We start from the raw sequence: 23,371 nt of genomic DNA, 5'->3' as shown, positions 1-23,371 counted from the left end.
TCCAGATCCCATGCTTTTGGTTGGCGTTTGTGTCCAGTGGTCTGGCTTTGAATCGCAACACTGAAAGGGGATGACGCTGCCCCCACCCCACCCCAAGATGGGCCCGGGAGGCCTGTGATGGGAACGAAGGAGGAACCGGAGGTGAGAGGGTGGGGAGGAGCCTCCCCTGACACTCCTGTGAGGGCTCCTGAGTGGGCTCAGCCAGTGTGTGTTGCCCAGGCTGCCCGGGCAGCATCAGGGGCCCAGAAGAGGAAAGGGAGGGGCTCCCTGAAGGTAGGGGAAGGGGTCAAGGATGGGACCACCTGGGAGGGGCAGACACAGGGGTGGGACGTTGACAAGAGCAGGAAGGGAACCAACAATCTCAGAGAGGCTGCCAGGGCGGAAGCTGAAGGCCCTTCCTCATTGTGTTCTGGGCTGATCAGGGGGCTCTGTCGGGGGGGGGGGGGGGGCGGGAACCTGCAGCCCAGACTAAGGGATCTGCCCCTACTGCTTTCCCCCCTGACTCAGAGCCTCAATATTGCCTGTTAAAACCGTCCATAATCCTGTCCCCTTTCCTACTCAAACACCTCCCATGGCTCCCTATCACCTGCAGAGTAAAGTCCATACTTGGGTTGTAAGAGGAACCCCAGGATCTGCTGAGGGCCTTGTATTCAGCCAGAGAGGCAGTGAAAATTGTGGGCTCAGAAACACCAGCGCTGCCTCAACCCACCCACCCACACGCTGTGGATCTCCACAGTCCCCAAGCGCCCCTGATGGCCCTAGGTGAGGCTCAGGCACAGGTGACAGCACAGTTTTATTCCTGGGAGTCTGCAAAGGCAGGTGGGCTGGGGCAGAGTGGGTCTTAATCCTGCAGTGGTGGGTCACTGCTGGCCCACAGTCAGCGGCTCCACCCGCAGCCAAAGGCCACCCTCGGCTCGAAGGACCAGCTCCGGCTTCCTGCTCGTCTCTGCCTCCACCTTGTCAGGTAGGACGCGGAAGCGCAGCAGCGTGAGTGCCAGGACCACCTTCATCTCGGTCATGGCGAAGGTCTGCCCGATGCAGTTCCTGGCGGCGGAGGTGGGGACAGTGACGGCACCCAGGACCCCCATCCGGGCCCCATGGTACCTGGAACCTGGCCCGGGACCCCCACCCTCACCCCGATCAGCCTGAAGGGGCAGAGTGGGGTATCCCTGTGCCTAGGACCCCCATGTGGGCTTGCACATACCCCAACCCTGGCCCAGATTCCAGCCCCCAACTCACAACAGCAAAGGGGAAGGAGGTTCTGAGCACACTACAGTCCCCTCTTGGACCTACGCAACCCGGTTCCGTGGACCTTTATCCACAACCTCGGAGCAGGGGCGGGAAGGAGGGCTGGAACTCTGACCGTCTACAGTTTACCCCTTTTGCCGACTGTCATGCCCAGACTCCCACACCCATCACCCCATCCCCACCTCACACACCCACTGCCCTCACCTGGGTCCTGCAGAGAAGGGAACGAAAGCCAGAGGTGACCGCTCCTTGACGTTTTCCGGGTCGAAGCGGGAGGGGTCATACACCTGGGGGCGAGAGGGAGACAGGCTTGCTGGGTGGGTCTCCCGGGACAGTCAGCCTTGGAGAGACAGATGAGGGTGTCTGGTAGTGGGGGAGAGAGGAGATCCGGGATTTCCCTGTCGAAGCCCCTCCCCCTCCTCTAGGACCCGTGAAATGGATAAAATGGGGGTGGGGGGAGTCAGCACCTCCGGGTCCGGCCACACAGCTGGGTTATGATGGATCCCTAAAATACTGATGACGCAGATGACATCTGTGCGAGAGGAGGGAGCAGTCAGGACAGGGCCTCACTGCCTGATGGGCCCGTCTTCCTGCCCAGGTTCCTCCTCCCCCTGCCATTGTGGGCACCTTTGGGGATGACCCGGCCATCTGGGAGCACAATGTCCTGGGTGCAGCTGCGGGAGATCGCTGGGACTGCGGGATGCAGGCGCAGGCTCTCCTTAATGCACATGGTCAGGAAGGGCAGCTGGGCCAGGTCGTCCCTAAGAAACCCAGCCCCCCACAACACAATTATCCAGGGAGCAAAGACAGAAATCTCCAGCCACTGTGTTTCCCACTGACACCTTTTCTCCCTATAACAAAGTAAGCTCCACAGGAATCAAATATTTGAGAATTAGAAAAGTAGAAAAAATTAGAACAGCAGAGAATTAGAAAAATACTAGAGAAAATTTAGCTGGGTATTTAAAAAAAAAAGATATTTCTGAGGAAAACACAGCATCCAAAAGCCAACTGCAAAAGTTAACAAATTTACATAAAAATAAACAAAATACACAGATCCAATGTTTTGCTCTTATTTATCATTGTACTTAAGATACTAGCAAATGCAATTAGGCAGGAAAAAAAAAAGGAGTGTAATGCAATTTGAAATGTAGGGGTAAACATATCATTTTGGCAGAAAGTGATTTTATGCTTAGAAAGCACAAGAGATTCCGCTAGGCAACTTTTATAAACATTGAAGATCCAGTAAAGGAGCTCAATTATTTTCCCTAATCTTTCTTCTTTTTGTGTGGCTATTGAAAGTGTTACCTGATGCAGTTAAGTGTTTCAAAATTTGAAAACTATAAAACATCACCCACTTCTAAGCCACCCATTTCCCACATCCACAAACACAGATTGCCTACATTATTATTTTTAATGTATTCCTCCATAGCTATTTTCCTTTTATTTCAAAGTACTACAGGGGTACAAATCTTTTTGGTTGCATGGATCACCTTTATAATGCTTGAGTCATGGTTATAAGTGTGCCTTTCACCCAGATAGTGTTCATTGTACCTGTTAGGTAGGTTTCCGCTCCTCCCATCCTCCTCTCTCCCCACTGTTTGATTTCTGTTGAGTTTTACTTCCCTCTGTTCACTTTTATGCATTAAAAAAATAATATTAGTAGCATACTATATATCATATGCACTATTCTGTGTCTTTTCTCATTTAACAGCATATCAATCTCTTCTTGTATATTTCCTGGGACTTGTATCAAAATAGGATTTTCTCTACTCTGGAGCTATAGAATAATTTTAATATGGTTTCTTCTAGCACTTTAAAGACTCTATTTTTATAAATTTCAAATACTTGATTTATGTGGACATTATCTTGTTATAAGATGGGAGAAGCAGGTTCAGTTGACTTTCTTCCAGTTAGTTCACCTGTTGTTCCAATGGCTTTTATTAAATGATCCATAATTTTCCTATCAATGTGAGACACCATCTTTAGCATTTACTATGATCATTGGGCACAAAACTTATATGCAGAAATCATTAGATTTCATGTATAAATAACAATCAGCTGGTAAACATAATAAAAGAAAAGATGCTAATAATAATAATATAAAATTCTGGGATTAAACTTAGCAAGAAATGTAAAATCTCTGTATTCCAAATGAACTTATAAATTTCACTCAACCCAAATAAAAGATACATTTCTCCATAGCAATGAAATTATCTAATGGTTAATGAAACATGCATAAAATCTCTATGCTAACATTTTAAACTCTATTAAAAGACTAAAGATTATTTGACTAAATGGATATCAATTCCACACTCTAGAAGAGCATACATCAATATTATGAAGCAATGCATTTTTCACATGTCTATCAGATATTCAAGTCAACCAATAGGATATATTTACTTCAAATTAAAATCTACCTGATTTGGGGGGGAACTTGATAACCTTACTCTAAATTTTTTCTGGAAGAATAAAAGATCATGAAGAGCTAAATCAATCAATTTGAAAATAAAATATTAAAGAGAGAGGAATCTCTATCAGCTTTTAAGACCTACTACAAAGTCACAATAATAAAACTAGTAACCTAACTTTTGTACCCCCACAATATACTGAAATAATAATAAAAAATAAAATAGAAAGAAAGAAAAAATGCCAAACTCAAATGAAAAAAAAAAAAAAAAAACTAGTGTAGCACTGCTGCAAAAACAGAAAAATAGACCCACAGAACAGAATAGAGAGCTCAGAGGCAGACATGTGAATAAGTGAAAATGTCACAGTTAGCAAAGGAAGCCCCACAAAACCCTGGGTCATGGATGGATAGCTTGACTGTAAAAGATACTTTAGACAAATTTGACTTCATAAAAATTAACCAAAGGTACCCCCCAATTTAAAAAGCAATCTTTTGCAATACAAGACAGAAAAGATATTAATTTTAATACACATTCTTGACAGTAAATATTTTTAAAGGACCCAAAGGAAAAAAGAAAAAAAGATGACAACCACCCCCATAAAAAAGTCTTATCAACATATGCAAAGGATGTTCAATCTCACTGTCATTTAAAGAAATGTTCATTAAGGGAAGAAATATGAAAATTGGCAAAGATGTGAACTTCAATAATATAATATTATTGGTGAAGGTATGGGAAAGTTGGTGCAATCAAACTCAGCTAATAGAAATGGATTTGCAATTATTAACAAAACTGCACAACGCAAATAGTCATAGTCTTTGATTAAGAGATTGTACTTCCAGGAATTTGTCCTGCAGAGATGCTGCCACTTGTAAGCAATGATCACTGTGCATTCATGCTGACTGCACCATGTTTAATTTGGCAAAAGTCTGAAACAATCCAAATATACATCAATAGGAATCTATTTAGACAAATTATGGTACATCCACACAACAGACTACTATACAGCTACCCAAAAGAAGAAATAAGGATCACTAGTCCTACCACACACTGAAAGCTAGAAGAAAATCGGTACAGTATATATTTAAATATATGTGTAAATGACAGAGGGCAAAAAGTATATGTGTATATATATGGTGATAGATAGATAGATAGATAGCAAATCCCTAACTCTAGAGGCCCTTCAGGAGAAAGGGAGTGGACTAGGTTGGGTGGGAAGAATGCCAAGCATAACCCTAGCCTTCTCTGTAATGTCCCACTTAGTGCAAGAAGAATATGTTCTCATCAATGTTTCTGAAATTTAACACTCATTTTCCCTGTGGTGTATATACACAATAAAATACTATTCAGCCTTAAAAAAAAAAAAAAAGAAGGAAATTCTGTTATTTGCAACAACATAGGTGAACTTGGAGGACATTATGCTAAGTGAAATGAGCCAGGCACAGAAAGACAAATACTGCATGAACTTACTTATCGGTGGCATCCATAACAGTCAAACTCATAGAAGTACAATCACATAGTGTCACATTTTCTCAGCAGTCCAGATCTTTTTGCCCCAAAGCTTGCAACCTTTCCTCTGCTAGCCAAGCTGTATACCAAACCCTGCTTGTGGTCTCTGCTCACATTTCCACTAAGCAATAGCAGCAAAATCAGCAAAAAACAAAAACAAACAAACAAAAAAAAAACCATCTTCCCTCTTCCCCACCTGGCAGCAGAGCCAATGATAACAGGCTCAGGAACAGGCCGTGAGGACCTGCACTCACCATTCAATCTCATCAGGCTCACGGTCCCTCAGCAGCTCTCGCACCTCCTGCCGGCAGCGCTCCTGGTGTTCCGGGTGCCTCGCAAGGTGGTACAGGATCCAGGAGAGACCACTGGCTGTGGTGTCATGGCCTGAGGGGCAGCCAGGCAAGCTTGAATCTCTGGGCTGCTTCAGCACCAGGGTGTGGACAGCGCCCTACATTGAGGCTCTCAGGGAGGATGGAAGGAGGGAGAGGATGGACAGAATAGAGTGATCCAGGGTCCACCCATCAAGTCCCTGGGATGGAGAGACTCCTGTCCCCACTGTAGTCCCACACTGGGACCCTCACCCTCAAACATGAAGGTGTCAGCTTCCGCTCTTATGTCCTCATCTGACAACTGCTTCCCATCTTCATCCTGGACAAAGAAGACAAGATCCCCCAAATCACACTAGCATGTACGGCTCCTGAGTCTAACCTGAGACAATCTGGAAGATTCATCCTCCTTCCAGAAGCCCAAGCCCACCCAGCACTCCTAGACCTCTCCTGGTCACCATTGCCAGAGCCCTTGTCCCACAGCCTTCCTCCCTGGCTTCCTGGCCTCCTCTTTTGTTTCTGGTGGGAGGAATCAATGACCTATGAATATGTTTATGCTGCTGCATGATGAGAGATTTCTGAGGAAAAAGTTCCTGGCAGCCTGAGTTACAGGATGATGAAATGGCCATTTGCCTTGGAAGTCAGAGATTAAGTACTGCTCCAAAGATACTTGCTCACATTCTAGAGTAATAAATCCAGGGAACCTTACCTTATCTCCACTGGGGACATTTGGGTTGAAAACTTTTAGAATTTGGCATCTCACTGGAGAGGATTTTTTATACTCCAGAACAAAGCTTGCTCTCTCTTTCTCTCCCTCTCTCTCTCAGAAGGGGGAATATGCCAGCTGCACTATATCAGTTGCAAGACTCATAATACAGGGACCCTGTCCTATGGTGCAAAGTCTTCTGCACATACAGTTGGAACCATTGCATCACCCTCGGAGGAATTTGGGATTGGGGAGCCCAGTGCTGCAATCCAGCTCTGGCTGCTACTATTGCCGTGAGTAAGAAATGGGCTTCTCTGATCCAGGGGTTGCATCCGTCAGAATAGATACAGACATAGACAAATATATAGACATACACACAGAAACAAAGACATGGACAAAGACATAAACAATAGACACAGACACAAAGTCATGCACACATACATACACATAGACAAAGACAAACATAGAGGAAAACGTAAACATAGACATACCAATAGACACAGACAGAGACACAGAAACACACATATATACACACATAGACACAGACATAGACAGAGACATACACAGACACACACAAAGGCAAAGACACAGATATACATACAAAGACATAGACACAAAGACTCAAAAACTCAGAAAAAGACATAAACAGACATACACAAAGACAAAGACACATGGACACAGACATAGACAAAAACATACATATAGACATAGATATAGATGTAGATATAAAGACATAGAGATAAAAACAGAGTAAAAGCTCAGACTCTTCACAGCTTCAGACCTTCAGACTTAGCAGTCTCTGCTTGCTGCTTTCTAGAGAGTCATCTCTAAAATCTGTCTCTGACCTGTCCCTCCCTTTCTCAAAATAAATTCCATGGCTCCCCAGTGCCCTCTGGATCAAGTCCATTTTCTTTGATATGAATAGATTCTCTCTCTCTTTTTTTTATAAACATGGTCTTTCTGTGATGCCCAGGCTGGAGTGAGGGGGCTATTCACAGGTGTAATCATAGCACACTACAGCCTTGAAATCTTGGGCTCAAGCAACCCTCCTTCTCAGTCTCCCGAGTAACTGGGACAGCTGACATGCACCACTGCACCATGTATCATTCTAATACTTGAGTTCAGATTCCAGGAAGTCCACCTTGCTCAGCAGGAGCACATCGATGAAGTCCAAAGTCTTGGTCTTGGCCTTGGCCTTGAGGAAGTCATCAATACCCTGTTTGGGGAGGGTGCGGCGTCGCTCCTGGATGACGGCATCTGTGAAGTCATGCACCAGACGGCAGGCCTTGCGGAAGCGCTTCCCATGGGAAGTGAGATAGTACAGGAAGTCCGTGTGCAAAAGGACCTGCTGGTTCCTTTTTTCGATAAGGGAACTAAGCTCCAGGATGGTGGCAATATATTCACTGGGCTTCCTGCACGATGAAGGAATGGGGAGGAAAAACTCAATGCACCTGAAACCCAGGAGCATTTTCCACAGCAGCCAGGATCTAACTTGCATCGGGAATCTGAGTCTCCAGAAACAGGTGGCCCCACAGAGGGCATCGTCCATGAGACTTGACTCTCCAAACCTTCTTCTCTGCCTGCATCTACCTCCATGAGTTGCCTACATGCCACTAGGCAGCCAGGTCATAGCATGGACATCATGCTCCTCTGCTCCTCTGTCACCTACCCAGTATCCAGTCCTGCACCTATCCTTCCTGAAACTGTCCACACAGCTAGGACCTTGTCATTTTCCAACTGGTCCATGGCCCAGCCCCCACCCTAGCTTCTTTCATCCCAAGTCAACTCCATCTAGTGTCTACATCACAGTCAGCTCTCCAAAGAGCTCAGCTCTGACCATACCCAGTATCCACTCAAACTCCTTCAATGACTCCTTGGAAACCTCATGATAAAGTTCATGCCACTTTGCCTGGGTTTCCAATGTCCTTGAGATCCAGCCCCTGTCTACTTCTACAATCTCAATCTATGCCTGCTGCACGTGTTCTACTCATCCTAGGCTCCTTGCCTTAACTCAGTTTCAACTACCTGAAAAAACCACACAATTCTCTCTTGCCTTCCCTGTCCCTCAAAGAGAGATATGACACAACTTCTCCAGGAAGGCTCTTCAGCCTTCCCAACCCACCCACTCTCTTGGATCCATGGCCAAAGTTCCCAGGCCCTGGGCAAGGACTCACTCCTGACAATGGCTGTCGAAGCTGAAGACACATTTCTGAAGACTGTCCAAGGTCATGAGGCTGATGTGCTCAAACATGTCCAGATGGGTGCTGCCCTTTGAAGCTAGGCATTGCCACTTGGCCTGGCCAGAGAGAGACAGAGATGGAGATGAGTTCTGGCTCTCTGGAGCCCCTCCCCAACCCCAGCCTCCAGATGAACTCCCCCAGAGACAGCCTCTTAGTTCTGTGCCCCAGGACCCATCCTCAGGGAGGACCGGGCTTGGGTGAGAATGAAAGCTATTACTATTAAGAGATGAAGCCCCAAGGCTGGGAATCAGGAGACTTGGGTTCAGTTCCAACTCTGCTTCCTATGCTCTGAGTGCCCTTGGTCAAGTCCTTGCCCTCCCCTAAGTCCCACCTGTCAAATCTTCAGTAACAGTAAGTTGACCTGCTTTGGTGCTAGATAAACAAATCAGGTTAGCACCCCTGCTCCACCACTTCCAGATCACTTACTGGCTGCATAGACTTGGACAAACTCTCCAATCTCTCTGGCCCTCCATTTTATCATCTCACATGGGGAAAAAATAATCTCTGCTTCACAGAGCTATTAAAATTAAATTAGAAAATATATGCTCATATCATGGAATTGGCATATGGCATTCTTTCTAGAATAGGGAGAGTGCACCATAAATGTTGAGTTTTCTTGTCCCCATTGCTACAGATTGATTTTAAAATATCCCTATGTTGGGAGAGGCAGTCCTTCATGGTCTCTGAGCTTCTTTTCTGGGCATCCAAGAAGGGGAGGCCCTCATGTTCATAACCTGGGTCGCTTCTCAGACTTGTGTTTGAAGAGAGCAACCTTGAGGGATAAGGTAATGACTCTCACTAGGCACTTATCAGACTTCTGTCTTCTTGCTGTGAAAGCAGATTCCCTAAGCCTAATGCTCCTCTCATGTAATGCAATAGACTACCTGAGCAGGCATCTATAGAATCCCACCTGTGTCACCTCCATGGGATTTGGGTGGCTTGGAGAAAGGATGCAAATGAACAAGAAGCACACGCTGCTTGCAGGGCCATGAGTAGTTAACTGCCCTTTGTCTCTGACCCTAGAGTCTCTTGTCTTCTGGCAGAATCCATGAAAGAAACAGTAACAAGCTGACTTATCAGCTTCCAAGTAAAAAAATCCTAGGCACTACACAAAACCCTTATCACCAATTCCTCACTTCTTCTCATGTCCACACCCTTTGCCATGTTATTCTTCAGCAACTTCCATAAAGACATGGAGCCTATTTTATGCCTCTTTGATTCTGTGCTGGACTTTTGGCTTTCTATGGCCAAATACAATGTAGACAAAATGATAGGGTAATAACTCTAATATAACTAAGACTCAAGAGTCATTGAAACCTCCTCATACTCCCTTGTAACCCTGTCTCTGCCATGCAAACAATGCTGGGATTCCTTCCTGAGGGAGAGATCAAATGCAGGGCAGTCCAGTTGTCCCACTTAAGACCATCCTAGATCAGTCTAAAGCCAGCCAAGCCCCACGCATGTGAGAGACTGAGCCAGGATCAGCAAAGCTGCCTAATGCAGCCACAGCTGATCACACACCATGAGACATCCCTTCTACACCCAGAATGAGCCAACTGTCCTGTATACATAGTAGCAATCGCAAACCCCTACTGCTCTAAACCAGTGCACAGTTGGTACTCAGCAATAGCTACTATGCAATCATCATCATCATCGTTCTCTCGAGTTGGCAGAGCTTCCATGACAGAAACATAGAAACTGATACCTTCTGAGCATCTACGTGTACCCGGGACATGCCTCCATTGCCACCTGTTAAGCAGGGGTTATATCCCCATTTCACAGCTGAGGAAAGCAAGGCTCAGAGAGGAAGAACAATGACCCTAAGCCACCCAGTAGACCCAAAATTCCAGACCAGATCTGTCTGAGGACCCTTTGACCCCAAGGATCCAGTTGGGACCCTGTGTTCAATGAACTCACATGCATGATGTTCACGCTTTCTTTGAAAATCTTCACGTAGGGCTTCAGGATGTTGAAATGGAAGGCAGGAGTCAGCATGCGACGGTGGCGGCTCCACTTGTCACCGGCACTCAGCAGGAGTCCATCCCCTGGTAGGACAGCCAAGGGCAGTGAGCAAAGGCAGCACCTTCTCCTGGCTCCACAAGGCTGTCCCCACCCCCATTCACCTGCAGTTACTCACCCAGCCAGGGCTTCAGGAAGCCGTAGAAGACCACATCCTTGGGTGCAACGGCAGCTGACATGAATGAAGACCATCATGGGACATGGATAGGGATAGGGGAGGCACCTGGGGTGGGCAGTGGAGCCTCCTGGCCAGGGGTTTGCACTTCCTCCCTCCACGCCCATCATAGCAGGAAGGGGACCAAGGGCAGAGGAAGCAGGGAGGATGGGACGGGGAGGGGACCCAGACCAGGCCGCAGAAGCACAGTAGAACAATGACACACCCTAACTTCACACGACGTGACCCAGCACAACCTGACATGGATCCTCAATGGTGCAACATGTTCTATGACACACAAGCATAGCTCAACAATCTACAAAACACCTCCATAGGGACTTAGGACACTCTGTCTGCCACAGCACTATCTGATGTCTCCTGTCATGGACCTGGAACATGTGACTTGGCCCTGACATGTGAACACATGACAACCCTGACCATGACACAATGAGTTTTAACATGGACCTCAGATGGTCTGACATGACTTATGCTTCCCACATCGATGGTCCCCAGATAGGATTTAAATATGGTCCCCTAATGTCCCTGATGTGGCTCAAGTGTAACCCAGACTGCTCCTCAGGCATGACTCTAACATACTCTAAGAACTGCCTCAGATAATACTTAAAAAATATCTGATTTCACAAAAGTACCCTGGTTTCAGGCCTTGGACAAGATTCAAACATGTCCCAGACGTGACCAGCAGGGGAAAAAAGACAGTCTCAAACAGCTTCTCAGACAAGAACCAGAAACACTTCAAGATACCTGACATGTCCATAGCCCCAGACATGACCAGCTCCATGCAATCCCAGCTGTAAACATACACCAGGTGGAACCAGGACCCAGGGGTGATTATAAATCTGACAGGATGTGGCCTTACAGCAGACACGGCCCTACAGCAGACGTCACACAGACGCGCCCAGACATGCAGTGGCATCTCCGCCACAGCCCCTCCTGTCCACATTCAGGTCACGGGGCCAGCTGGAGGCAGCACAGAGACCCCAGCAGTGGGTGAGCTGCAGCCAGGGCAATGTCTACCTGGAGCAAAGAGCACAGGCTTGATGCAGGTGGGGTGGGAGATGCGCACAATGGCAGGCCAGGGCCCCACCCACCAGAGGCACACATCCCCAGAGGTTCTTGCCAGGCCCTGTGCGTACAGGAGACCTTCCCCTGAGCTCTGAATCTGTGGAAGAACAAACAGGCCCCAAGTCATGCTCTTCCAGGCTTCCAGACACAAGGACCTGCAAGGTAGAGACCCAGACCCGAGCCCGGGGGATCCCGTGCAGCATCTCATCATCCTCTCTGTGCGGATCCTCCCCTGGGCTCCCTCCCCACGTCCTCTGCACATGACGCTCTGAGTCCTTCAGTTCCAGGGACAGAAAAGGTCTTTCCCCATTTGGATTCCAATCACCATGATCACCTGGGTTCTGCTCCCTCCCATTTCCGGGTAAAGAGACTGAGGCTCCAAACCTGAGTCCCTTGTCCATGGTCTCCCCCGCAGTAAGTGGCATGACTGATACCTGAGCCCATGACTGTCTGAATCCAGGGCCTGAGTCTTTATCCATCACCCTGATTTGTGCCACCAAAACAATAACTCGGGAAACTCCACACGTGCCAAGACTGCACAATCACAGTCACAGTGATTGGATGAAAACTTAGTCCTGTGACTCACACCCGGACAATTACAGTGAATCGTGGTTCATCTATGGGAACTGTGGGAGAAAGGAGAGCTTTCCCATAAAAACTGACCACCAGGGACTCATCATTGACACCAAGAGGAAAGGGCTGCCTGAACAGAAGAGTGATACGGAAAAAGGTAAAACCAAAAGGGGACAGATTGCCTATGACACTGATACCTGGATCCAGCCGTGCCTGAAGGCCAACTTCCCTGGAATATACACTCAATAGATCCTCTGTATTTGCTTAGATGGGGTTGAGTTCCCATTACTCACAACTGAAAGAGACCTCAGCAGGCAGAGAAAGTCAGGACCCTTCCAGAGTTTCCAGAGCGTTTTGGAGTCAGAGCCATGATCTCTGTTGCTCTGGTCCTGGGGATGGGCAAGGCTGATGCTAGGCCTGGCAGGGGATCTCAAATACTAACAAAGCCCACTGCATTATGCTGCCCTCTTCTTCAAAAATTCCTACTCATTGTTCAAGACTCAGCTCCAGGAACTCCTCCTCCAGGAAGCCGGCCAGCCTGGCCCAGCTGTTCTCTGAGCTGTCACAGCCCATCCCCCTCTGGCCCACTCCTGCCCAAATGAACTTGGAGATGTCTCTGTCCACATCCATCTCCTGAAGCTTGAGGGTTCCTACAAGACAGGGCCCTGGATTGAGGCCTCTTAGGGTCCAGAGGTGGCCAGAACCCTGGCCAGAGAAGATGGCAGTGCAGGGAGGGGACACTGAGGTGGGGGTTGGTGAGTACATGAGAGAAAGACAGCGATGGCTGAGAGGGAAGGGGGAAGGAGGGGCTGGGGCAGTGCAGGGGATGTGACGAAGCTCAGGGGAGGAGCAGCCCGAAGCCGTTGGATGTGCCACGGCGCCCACCACCCGGTGTTCCAGATGGGTACCTGAGGCATTGAGGACAGACCGGATAGTGTCAGGGTGGCACAAAAAGATGACGGGTGTAACGGGGCCCATCCAGGTTGTAAAGGCCTGAGGGTAGGTGGCCACCAGCTGAGTTAGGACCTTCATCCCCTGCTCCGTGGGGGGAATCTGCAAACAAAACAGGGTGTCACCTCCTGTGATGTTAATTTCAGATGCCAACGTGACTGGGCTAAGGGATGCCCAGATAGCTGGTAATATAATTTCTGGGTGTGTCAGCGAGGGTGTTTGCAGAAGGGATGAGGAGTGGAATGGGTAAACTGAGGAAGGAAGATCCGCCCTCTCCAGTGTGGGCAGCACCATCCAATCCACTGAGGGCTCAGAGAGAACAAAAAGGCGGAGGAGGGGACTAGGCTCTGTCTTCCGGAGCTGGGACATCCGCCTTCTCTGCCCGTGGACATCAGAACTGCAGCTGCTCAGGCCTCTGGACGCGGACTGAATGACAGCTCAGCACCCTGGGTCTCCAGCTTGCAGACGGCACAGGGTGGGGCCTCTCGGCCTCCACAGTCACGCGAGCCAGTTCTCATAGTAAATCCCCTCTTGTCTGTCTAGACCTACACCCAGATCTGTGTGCCCTGCGATTCTGTGTCTCTGCAGAACACTGACTAATCCACGCCCCCAGGAGTGGCCACCGCAGGTCCCCCCTGCAGCCTCTGGAGGTGGCGCAGCCTCTGCAGTGAACAGCGTGTCTGGATCCTGCCCAGATGGAGGGAATCTCTGCTTCCTCCTGCTCCTTCTCTCCTGGGGCGTCTCCAAACGCCACAGGTGCCCCCCAGGGCAGAGGGAGAGGACACGCTGTCTGCCCACGCAGGGGCCACCTTGGCTCCAGAGGAAGGGTTTTCTTGTCCTGGGAGTGGTTCTGCCCTGGGGGCAGCCATATGGCGATGTCCCCACCGAGGGGGTTGTGGGCCGCAGTGTGACCTCAGGACGTGTCCCTAAGGCAGGTTTCCACATGCCCTCATGTCCTGGCTGGTGCACAAGGGCTTCAGTTCCTCCTCTGGAGAAGGGTCTGCACCCTCGGGACCTTCCAGCCTCAGCTGACCTCGGGGAGCAGACGGGAGCTCTCACTGTCCATCACGACAGTGGCTCCCACCTGTGAGCATCTCTGTCCGTCAATCTCTGTGCATGGTGTGTGCTGTGCGCCCTCCCACTGAGCCTAAGGACACGCCCATGGCCCTGCCATCACAAATGAACAGACTGGGGCCAAGTCCCCCAAAGGACAGAGCAGGTCCAAGTCAGAGGCCAAGGTGTGGGAGGGGGTTAGGGAAGGCTCCTGAGAGGGGAAGGGAGCGGCCAACTTTCATGCAGGCTGCACAGCAGGGCCCGCTGGGACATCTCAGTGGGGAAGAGCAGGTAAGAGGAAGCTGCCCAGGAAGGGCAGGGGTGGCACACTGTCCCCACCTGTCTTCTGGGCCAGCGGTGCCCCTGTGTGTTTGGGGGGTGGGGGAGTCACAGCCCAGAGAGGGGCAGACACAGGACATGGGCCAGGCAGGGAGCAGACCCTGGACGGTGCCCCTCAGGAGGCCCCAAGTCCCGCAGTGGAGAATTGGGGACACCCGGGGTCCCCGCTCTGTGCAGCCCTCCCCGGGAGCCCTCACGGTGCACCAGTGTGGGAAGACAGGCAGGAAAAGGATGCTGAGCAGGCTGGGCTGGGAGGACAAGGAGGGGACAGAGGCCTGGGACGGCACAGCAGAGCAGTGAGGCACTGAGCAGAGGAGTGAGTGAGCCGCCGCCCTCGCTTCTCTGCCGTCCCAGACCCCAGCCCACCTCCACCCGCGGCTCCCTGAGCCCCTACCCGGCCCTGGGGACGTCCACCCACCCTGACACCCCAGTCCCGTCCTGCTGCCACACTCACCAGGCCCTGGTGACCCCAGAACCAGCTCCGTGTCGGGGGCTGCGGGAAACAGCGGAGGCGGCTGCAGGTGCCATAGAAGGCGTAGGTCCAGGCCAGGACGCGGGCCAGGAGCCAGGAGGCCCCGACCAGCAGCAGCAGCAGCCATGGGGAGGTGGCCACCGGCCCCAGGCCCAGCCAGGACAGGCCCAGCTGTGACATCCTGCAGGGCAGACGGGTGCAGGGGGAGTTCCTGAGGCCCAGGGGAGGGAAGGGGGCTCCAGGGCCAGTGCAGAGGGGCAGGGGCGGGAAGGGGAGGGCTCAGAGATGGGTAAACAATGCTTGAGAGCTAAAGTCCAGAAAGGCCCAGCTAGAACCTGCAGCCAACTAGCTGGCAAGTTGTGTAGTAAACGCCCAAATAAGGGACAGAGAGAGGCTGATGACAGTCAGAAAGGCCCAGTCTGAATGGCAGGGAGGCTGCAGGGGGCTTGGTTTCCAGGAAACCACCATTCCCAGGGCCACATCCCTGGAGCCACCCCAGCTTGGGCAGCCCCTCCCCATCCTGGGCCTGGACCCCCCAGGCCCACCACCCCTATCCTGGTACCTTCTCTCAGGAGCAGCTTGTCCAGGCAACCTCCTGGTCTCCCTGCTCGTCTCCCTGCTGGGAGGTCTTTGCCCCTCGGCCCTGATAAAGGTTGGCTGGGCTGGGCTGGGCTGGCCTGGGCTGAACCAGCCCGGGCAGGCAGGCGGCCAAAACATGGGGCGGGGAAGCAGCTGGGTGCACAGAAACAAGCTCAGGATGACACAGCAAGAACACTGGGCCCTCAGGACCTCCCACGTGGGGAGTGGGGGTAAATTGGGGGTGATCACAGGTGACTCTGAGCCCCAGGGTGTACAGCTGCCCATGCGGTGGGTTGAGACAGGAGCACTAGGAGCAGGAACAAAGAACCCAGCCTCCCCGGGGGTTACCCGGGTCAGGTTCTGGCACAAAGAGCCCGGCTGCAAGGACAAAGCTGGAGGCTGGGCTCAGTGTCCCAGGAGAGAGCAGAGAAGTGGAGGGTGAGGCTCAGAGGGGCCGTGAGCACACAGGGTCCAGGCGGGGAGGGCAGAGCCAGGGGACCCTGAGTGGAGTCCTCCTGCTTATCCCGACCTTGCTCTGACTGTGGGCAGGGCCGGCCAGCTGGGCTCAGTCTTCCCATCTGGGAAATGGGATGCCTGGTGAGAGACTTAGAGCTGGGAGAGAGGAGAGCTGCACAGAGGAGGGAGCCCAAAAAGAGGGGCTTAAGGGGAGGCGCTAAACACTAGCACTTGAGCCGCTGTGGGCCAGTGCTCTGCTCTGTGCAAAAGACTGCACGTAACGTCCTTCTTCTGTGTGCCGGTGCTCTACGTAAGTGGCGCCTACGGTGTGCATGGCACACTATATAACATGCATTTACGCTGTACCAGGGAATCTATATAAATCTTTTTATTTACTATGTGCTTTTCATAAAGTGCACCTACTATGTGTTGAGCGCTATACATAAAGTGCTCCTACTGTGTGCCAGGTGCTCTACCTAAACTTTGCCTGCTTTGTGTCAGATGCTCACCTATATAGCACAATGCCCAAAGCCTTCCCACCATCTTCCCCTTAGCTTTCAGGGCCAGACCCTGTGGAGTGGGTGGAGAGACCCAAGTGACAGTATCCAGAGGAAGGAAACTGCCCATTTAACAGAAGAGCAAACTGAGGCTCAGAGAGGACAAGCCTCTAGCCCAAGCTGCAGAGCTCAGAGGAGCTCAGATCTATCAGACCATTGAGTCCAAACCCTTTCCCTCAGCCATGCTGTTGCATCACCATTCATGGCAGACAAATCCATGTTGTTCCAGAGACATTTATACTGGTGGACTCTCAGGTGATGCAGTGGCCCCAGAAGCAACATATCCTGAGGTCCTTGTGTCACCACCTGCCTCCTCCTCCCACACCAGGATGCTCCACCTAGGAACCTAGTGCTCCCCTCCAGCCTCCCCAGATCCTGTCCAGAATTGCCCTGTGGGGTGGTCTCAGGTTGAGGGGCAGACAGTTCTCCTGAAACTGGTACAATGAGGAGACCCCAAAATTCACTCTCTCCTGCCTTCTCTGCCATCTCCAGCTCAATAAACCAGGGTGGGATGCACGCCGCCAGCATCTCCACCCTCTCCACCAGGACAGACTTCGCCTGTGTTCCAGGTGCTCCAATTCAAGGTCAGGGGGCAAATCCAGAGTGTGGAAATTGAGCAGGGTCCTAGAGACACAGAAGAAAGAGCCCCCAGTGGCCAGAGGGGCTCAGCTCACTGCAGACCTACTATGTGCCTGGAATGTGGAGGCAGCCTAGAGCAGGAATAGCGGCCACCACCGTTGGAGAATTACACACACAGGTGCGGCAGAGAACCAGGGACCCACAGGCCTCAAGTGTCCTCACTCCCCTTAGGAATCTCAAACCCTGTTGGGAGAGGAACAGGAGACATCTGACACCCCAAGTACAGAGGACTCGTTGAAGGAGTTTGCTGCGTAGTAGAACAGAGATATGGAGCATCAGCTGGTGGGAAAGTGAAGCCAAGAAAAAGACTTTGTTTTTAGATTGAGGAAATGAAAGCATTGTTTGTATTCCAGTGGGAACGATCCAACGGAGTGCAGGAAACACAGTCAATGTCCAGAAATCAATTATATTTCTATATTCTAGGGGTCTGCAAACGGTAGCGTATGGAGGAAATATGGCCTGCAGCTAGTCTAGAGGGTTTTTTATTTTTTAAATTTTGGTCTCACTCTGTTGCACAGGCTGGAGTGCAGTGGCTATTCACAGGCACAAGCATAGCACACTACAGCCTCCAACTTCTAGGCTGAAGAGATCCTCCCTCCACTGCCTCCCAAGTAGCTGGGATTACAGGCATGCCTGGCTGTCATTGTAGGACCAATGAGCTAAGAAAAGCTTTTGTATTTTAAAACGGTTATGAAAGGAGAAGAAGAAGGCAGATGGGGCACGCAAGCCCTAAAATATTTATTATATGGCCCTTTACGGAGACACTGTACCAACCCCTACTGTGTATTAACAATAAACAATTAGAAAACCAATGTTTTAAAGTGCCACTTTTTTAGTATTGTACACCAGAAAAAGTGAAATCCTCAGGTGTAAATCAAACAAAATATGTGCGGTATGTCCATGGGGAAAGCTTCAAGACACTGATGAAAAAACTCCCAGAAGACACGAATGAATGGACACATATTCATGGATGGGAAGACTTGAAGTTGTTAACATGTCAGTTCTCATCACATTCATCTATAGATTGAAAGAATCCAATCAGAATCTCAGCAGGACTTTTTATAGAATTGGGCATGCTGATTGAATATTTACATGAAAATGCAAAGAACATAGAATAGCCAAAAATTATTCAAAAAAAGGCTTCAGATAACCCCTTTGAAGATACAATATAAAGCTACAGTAACCCTGACAGTGTGGTACTGGCCAAAGGTGGAACAGATAGAGAGTCGAGAAGTACATTCACCCAAATTGGGTCAATTGATTTTGTTTGCAAACCTGCAAGGGAAGTTAATGCAAAAAGGATAATCGTTTTAACGAACGGTGCTGGAACACTTGAATATCTACATAGCAAAAAAGGAAAAGTCAAACTATACCTCTCATATCAAATTTAATTAAATAGAGACCATAGAATTAAATGTAAGATCTAAAACTATAAAACGTTTAGAACAAAATCTCCATGACCTTGGGTAAGGCAAAGAGTTCTCATATATAACAGTGTAAGTGTGATCTATTCTAAAAGTTGATAAATTGTATTTTATAAAAATTAAATACTTTTTTCCTATGAAAGAAGCTTAAGATCATGAAAAGGCCAGCCACAGACTAGGAGACAACACTTGCCAATCACACATCTGACAGAGGACTTGTATGTAAAAGATACAAAGCGCTCTCAAAATCCATAATAAGTAAGTAAAAGACCCAAGGAAAATTAAAGGGCAGAATATTTGAACAGATACTTCACCAAAGAAGATGTATGAGTGGCCAATAGGTACATGAAAAGGTGTCAACACCGTTAGTCATCGGGAAATGCAAATTGAACTCTCAGTGATACACCACTGCACACCCATAAGGATGGCTGGAAAAAAACTGACACCACCAAGTGCTGGTGAGTATGTAGAGAAACTAGCATAGTCACACATTACTGATAGACATTTAAAATGACAAGGACACTCAAAACAGTTTGGTAGTTTGTCATCATGTCAAACATACACTTATAATACGATCCAGCCACACTCTAAGAGCCATGAAAACTTGGTTTCTCACTAAAACCTGTCCGCAAATAGTCATAGCAGTTTCATTCATCACCTTCTCCCTTCTAGGTGACCTACTTCTGATAATGGAACCAAAACGTCAGTGTCTATGGGGACTGCGGGCCATCCCTGAAGGTCACCTTCTACCAGAGATGTCTAACCACACCCGTATCTTACATGAACACATGGGCATCTATTGCTGTAAATAAGAATCGTCTTGCAAAGTGAGACAAAACACTTTATTTTCCAACAAAATGCCATTTTTAAAAATAAAATGAAGAATAGCTTGAATACTCGACACAAAGATTTTTTAAACCACAAAATATTGTTTCATAAGATGATTTAAAGTCATGGAAAGATGTTCACAATATATTATGTGAATTACAAAAATTAATTGAACATATGTATGATAAAATAGCATTTTGTGTTTGGGTAAAATTCACCATTTCAACCATTTTAAAGAGTACAATTCATAGCATTTAGGACATTCACCATGTTGTGCAACCTTCAACACTGTCTCGTGCCAAGACATTTTTATCGTCTCTAGAGGAACCCCCGTCCCCATTAACAGTCACTTCCGAGTCCCACCTCCCCGCAGCTCCTGGCAACACCAGACTGCTTTCTGTCCCTGTGGATCTGCCCATTCTGGACAGTTCCTGCGAGTGAAGCATACACTGTGCGACCTTTGTGTCTGACTTCTTTCACACAGCATAACGTATTCAAGGTTCATCTGTGTTGCAGTGTCAGCACTTCATTCCGTTTATGGCTGAGTAATATTCCAACGTATGGACAGACCACATTTTCTTTATCCGTTCATCCATCAATGGATACTTGGATTGTTTCCACCTTTGGCAATTGTGAATAGGGCTGCCATAAACATTCACATACAAGCTTTTTCTCTGAACACCTGTTGTAAATTCTTTTGAGTAGATACCTACAGTGGGATACGGTATAATGGCACAGAGTCATGTGATGATTCTATGTTTCACTACTAATGCACCTGCAAACTGCTGTCCACAGCCCATGCACCATTTTACACTCCCCCCAGGCATGTATGAGAGTGTCGATTATCCCACACTCTCACTAATATTTGTTATTTTCCCTTTTTTTGGATTCCAGCCATCCTAGTGGTTGCAAAGTGGCATCACATTGTGGTTTAAATTGGAATCTCCCTAATGGCTAATGACATGAACATCTTACCGTGTTCTTCTTAGTGTTCAAAACAGCATTTTAAACAGAAAATTACATGTAAATGTAATTCATTCAGACATAAGTGACATTTTCACGTGTAAAAAGATTGCATATAAATTTAAAAACTGGAAGTATATGTGGGAGAATAAGAAAATGATTATTTTCTCACATTGGGATTACGGGTGGTTTTTATTTCTTACTTTGCTTACTTATATTTTCTTCCATGAATATGCATTTTTGTGATAAAAGTATTTTAAATTTTAAATCAGCACTCTAAAGGCAAAGAAAAACAAATGTGACATTCAGCTTAGAATATATGAGATATTTATTCATTTCATTTTGCAGAATTCATTTCTTATTTTGCAGCAATTCATGCTCCCAGGCCCCCAATCTGTAGCACTGAGACCCTGCCCTGCTTGAGCCCCTGACCCCCATGGGGAGAAGGGCGGAGACCTAAGGCAGCCGCTGTCCCTGGTGCTGACAGGAGCGGCTCATTTCTGTCCTCCTCTCATTGTGGAAAACCCGGATCTCTACTTCCTGGAGATCTCCACTTCCTAGAATATGTTGGTGAGAATGAAGTCGGGTTCGTGCCTCCCTGGGGGAAAAAAATAATTTTTTTCGATTCTAAGTTTCCGGTTAGTTTTGACCCAAAAGCCCATGTAACTATGGGTATTTTGAATGTACTGAATATACTAACCGATTTTATTCAATAGCAGGTTGCCATGCTTTCCAAAGCTTAACGTTACCTTCTCTAATGTTAAGACATTTTAAAATATAATGTGATGCGAAAAGAAATGAAAGGGATGAAATTAACCCTCATGAACTACCCATGCTTAACAGATTTGACTCAGTTATTTTGTACTGACTGTCTTATTCAGTGTTCACAACAACAAGGTGGATGCTATTACATAGTAGAGAAACTGCCATACACTTAGATATGAGTTTTCCACAAGCCAAACAGCTAATATATAGCAGACTGGGAGTCTGACCTTGACAGTACAACTCCAAGATGGTATGAATTGTCTTAGTCCATGCAGGGTGCCATAACAAAGCACCTTAGACTTAGTAACTTATAAATAACACACATGTACTGCTCTCAGTTCTGACAGCTGGGAAGTCCAAGATCAAGGCACCCCAGTACATTTCATGCCTAGTGTGGGCCTATTCATCACAGATAGCGTCTTCTCTGTGTTCCCCACATGGTGGAAGAAAATAACAATCTTGCTCAGATCTCTTTTGTAATTTCACTTATGAAGGCAGAGCCCTTGTAGCCTAATTATTTCCCAAAGGTCCCCCATCTTAAGACCACCACATTGGAGACGAGACTTCACCTGTGAATTTGTGTGGGGTGGGGGACATTAGGATCATAGCAGGGATCCCAGATCATCTGCCCCTGCTGCCAGCTGTCTGACCTGTGCCCTGTCTTCCCTAAAGAGCAGTCCCTGCCTTCAGGTCCAAGATGAGCTCCAGCTACCACATCAGTCTTACAAGGAGCAGGAAGGGGGAGAGAGAGGACTGGCAGGGAGAGTGTCCCAGCCTTCTCTTAAGGAAGGTTACCAGAATTACCACCACCTAATCTTTGACTTCTCCACATGAGACCGGTCACAGCCATTTACACAATCCAGCTTAAAGAAAGGCTTTCAGATATAACCTGTGTTTCAGGCTGCCGTACACTTACATATAAATTAGAGATTCTCAGTGGGCAGAAGTGAACATCAAAGTGCACAGTTAGCAGTCTCGGACACAGTCCACTCCATTAGCTACAAAAATGTCCAACGCAGACTCTCCTTCCTACACAAGGACACACTCATGACATCCCCAAAGGAGTCAAACCCAGATTCCATCTGCTCCCTCTAGACAGCTCTGAGTTCAGGATCTCTGGGTGACGTGCAGTCCTCGCCCTCCAGTTCTGAGGGACCTTTGGGAATCTGGAAATCTATAAATTCAAAGGCAATTATCATCCCCACTTAATCCAAGAGCAGAGTAATCACTGCATCATGAAAATTTAAGAACACATTTCAGACTAGGTGCTTCTATTAATGGCAAGCTAACGTATTTGGATTAAACTCCTAGCTTTTTAAGAACAACTCTCAGAGCTGAATGTTTTTCCAATTACTTATAAGAATAAATGACATGAAAAGATAGGAAAAAACTAGGAAGACACAATTGGAATGAGAACAGAAACATAGAGATAAAATGAATGTATGTAAATTATATGTTCACTCCGCAGGCATTTTTCAAATTGGGAAAATGTGAACCTTGTCTTAATGTCCTCATCATGGGCGGGGTAGGGGGAGAATATCAAAGCAACAGGATAATACAAGGAGGGGAATTTGGAGGAAGACCCCTCTCGCATAAGGGGAGCCCTCAAAGGGTTACATCTCTCAGAGGGACAGTAAACTGAAGAGAAGGAGCCTGCAAATGAGATTTCTCTTTCAATTTAAACTGCCTTAGTGACCTTGGGCACCACAAGCCTTGAACTTCATTTAACATAATCGTCAACAGCAGGCTCCAAGGACTCTTCCCTAGAGAAGGCTGCCTTCTTCAAATTCTACAAATATTATTTCAGACATGGCAGTCAATGCTCAGGCAAAGATAACCAGGCAGACAAAATCTCTAACCCCGTGAGTCAAAACTGGCAAAAATGACAAGCAATATAATAGACACAGAAACCACAATGATCAGACACGCTGTAAAACATCCAGGCTCGTTGTGTTTAATAAACAGAGTAATTTACTAACCACAGTGAAGATCCCTCAAATGATAAAAGACTGGATTTATTAGATCAGAACCGCGGTCAGGGTAGTGAAAGTATAGTGACTCTATGGGTTTGTTTCTATGACT

At 48.0% G+C, this 23,371-nt stretch overlaps 1 protein-coding gene across 1 annotated transcript; it reads right to left on the bottom strand.

Annotated features, from left to right (window-relative positions):
* Positions 1-774: 774 nt before the first annotated feature.
* LOC138389652 (cytochrome P450 4F2-like) lies at positions 775-15,695 on the bottom strand. The gene is made up of 13 exons (XM_069478159.1): positions 15,641-15,695; positions 15,061-15,259; positions 13,172-13,316; positions 10,572-10,625; positions 10,352-10,479; positions 8,369-8,490; positions 7,336-7,606; positions 5,744-5,810; positions 5,417-5,546; positions 1,876-2,009; positions 1,716-1,780; positions 1,453-1,535; positions 775-1,044 (listed from the first exon to the last, which is right to left on the bottom strand). The coding sequence occupies exons 2-13, from the start codon at positions 15,256-15,258 to the stop codon at positions 861-863; spliced, it is 1,581 nt and encodes a 526-aa protein (XP_069334260.1). The 5' UTR covers position 15,259; positions 15,641-15,695; the 3' UTR covers positions 775-860.
* Positions 15,696-23,371: the final 7,676 nt, after the last annotated feature.

This window comes from Eulemur rufifrons, chromosome 2 (genome assembly GCF_041146395.1).
Source record: "Eulemur rufifrons isolate Redbay chromosome 2, OSU_ERuf_1, whole genome shotgun sequence".
Classification (NCBI taxonomy): Eukaryota; Metazoa; Chordata; class Mammalia; order Primates; family Lemuridae; genus Eulemur; species Eulemur rufifrons.
The sequence above is the reverse complement of the archived record's forward strand: the minus strand, read 5'-3'. Positions and strand labels throughout refer to the sequence as shown.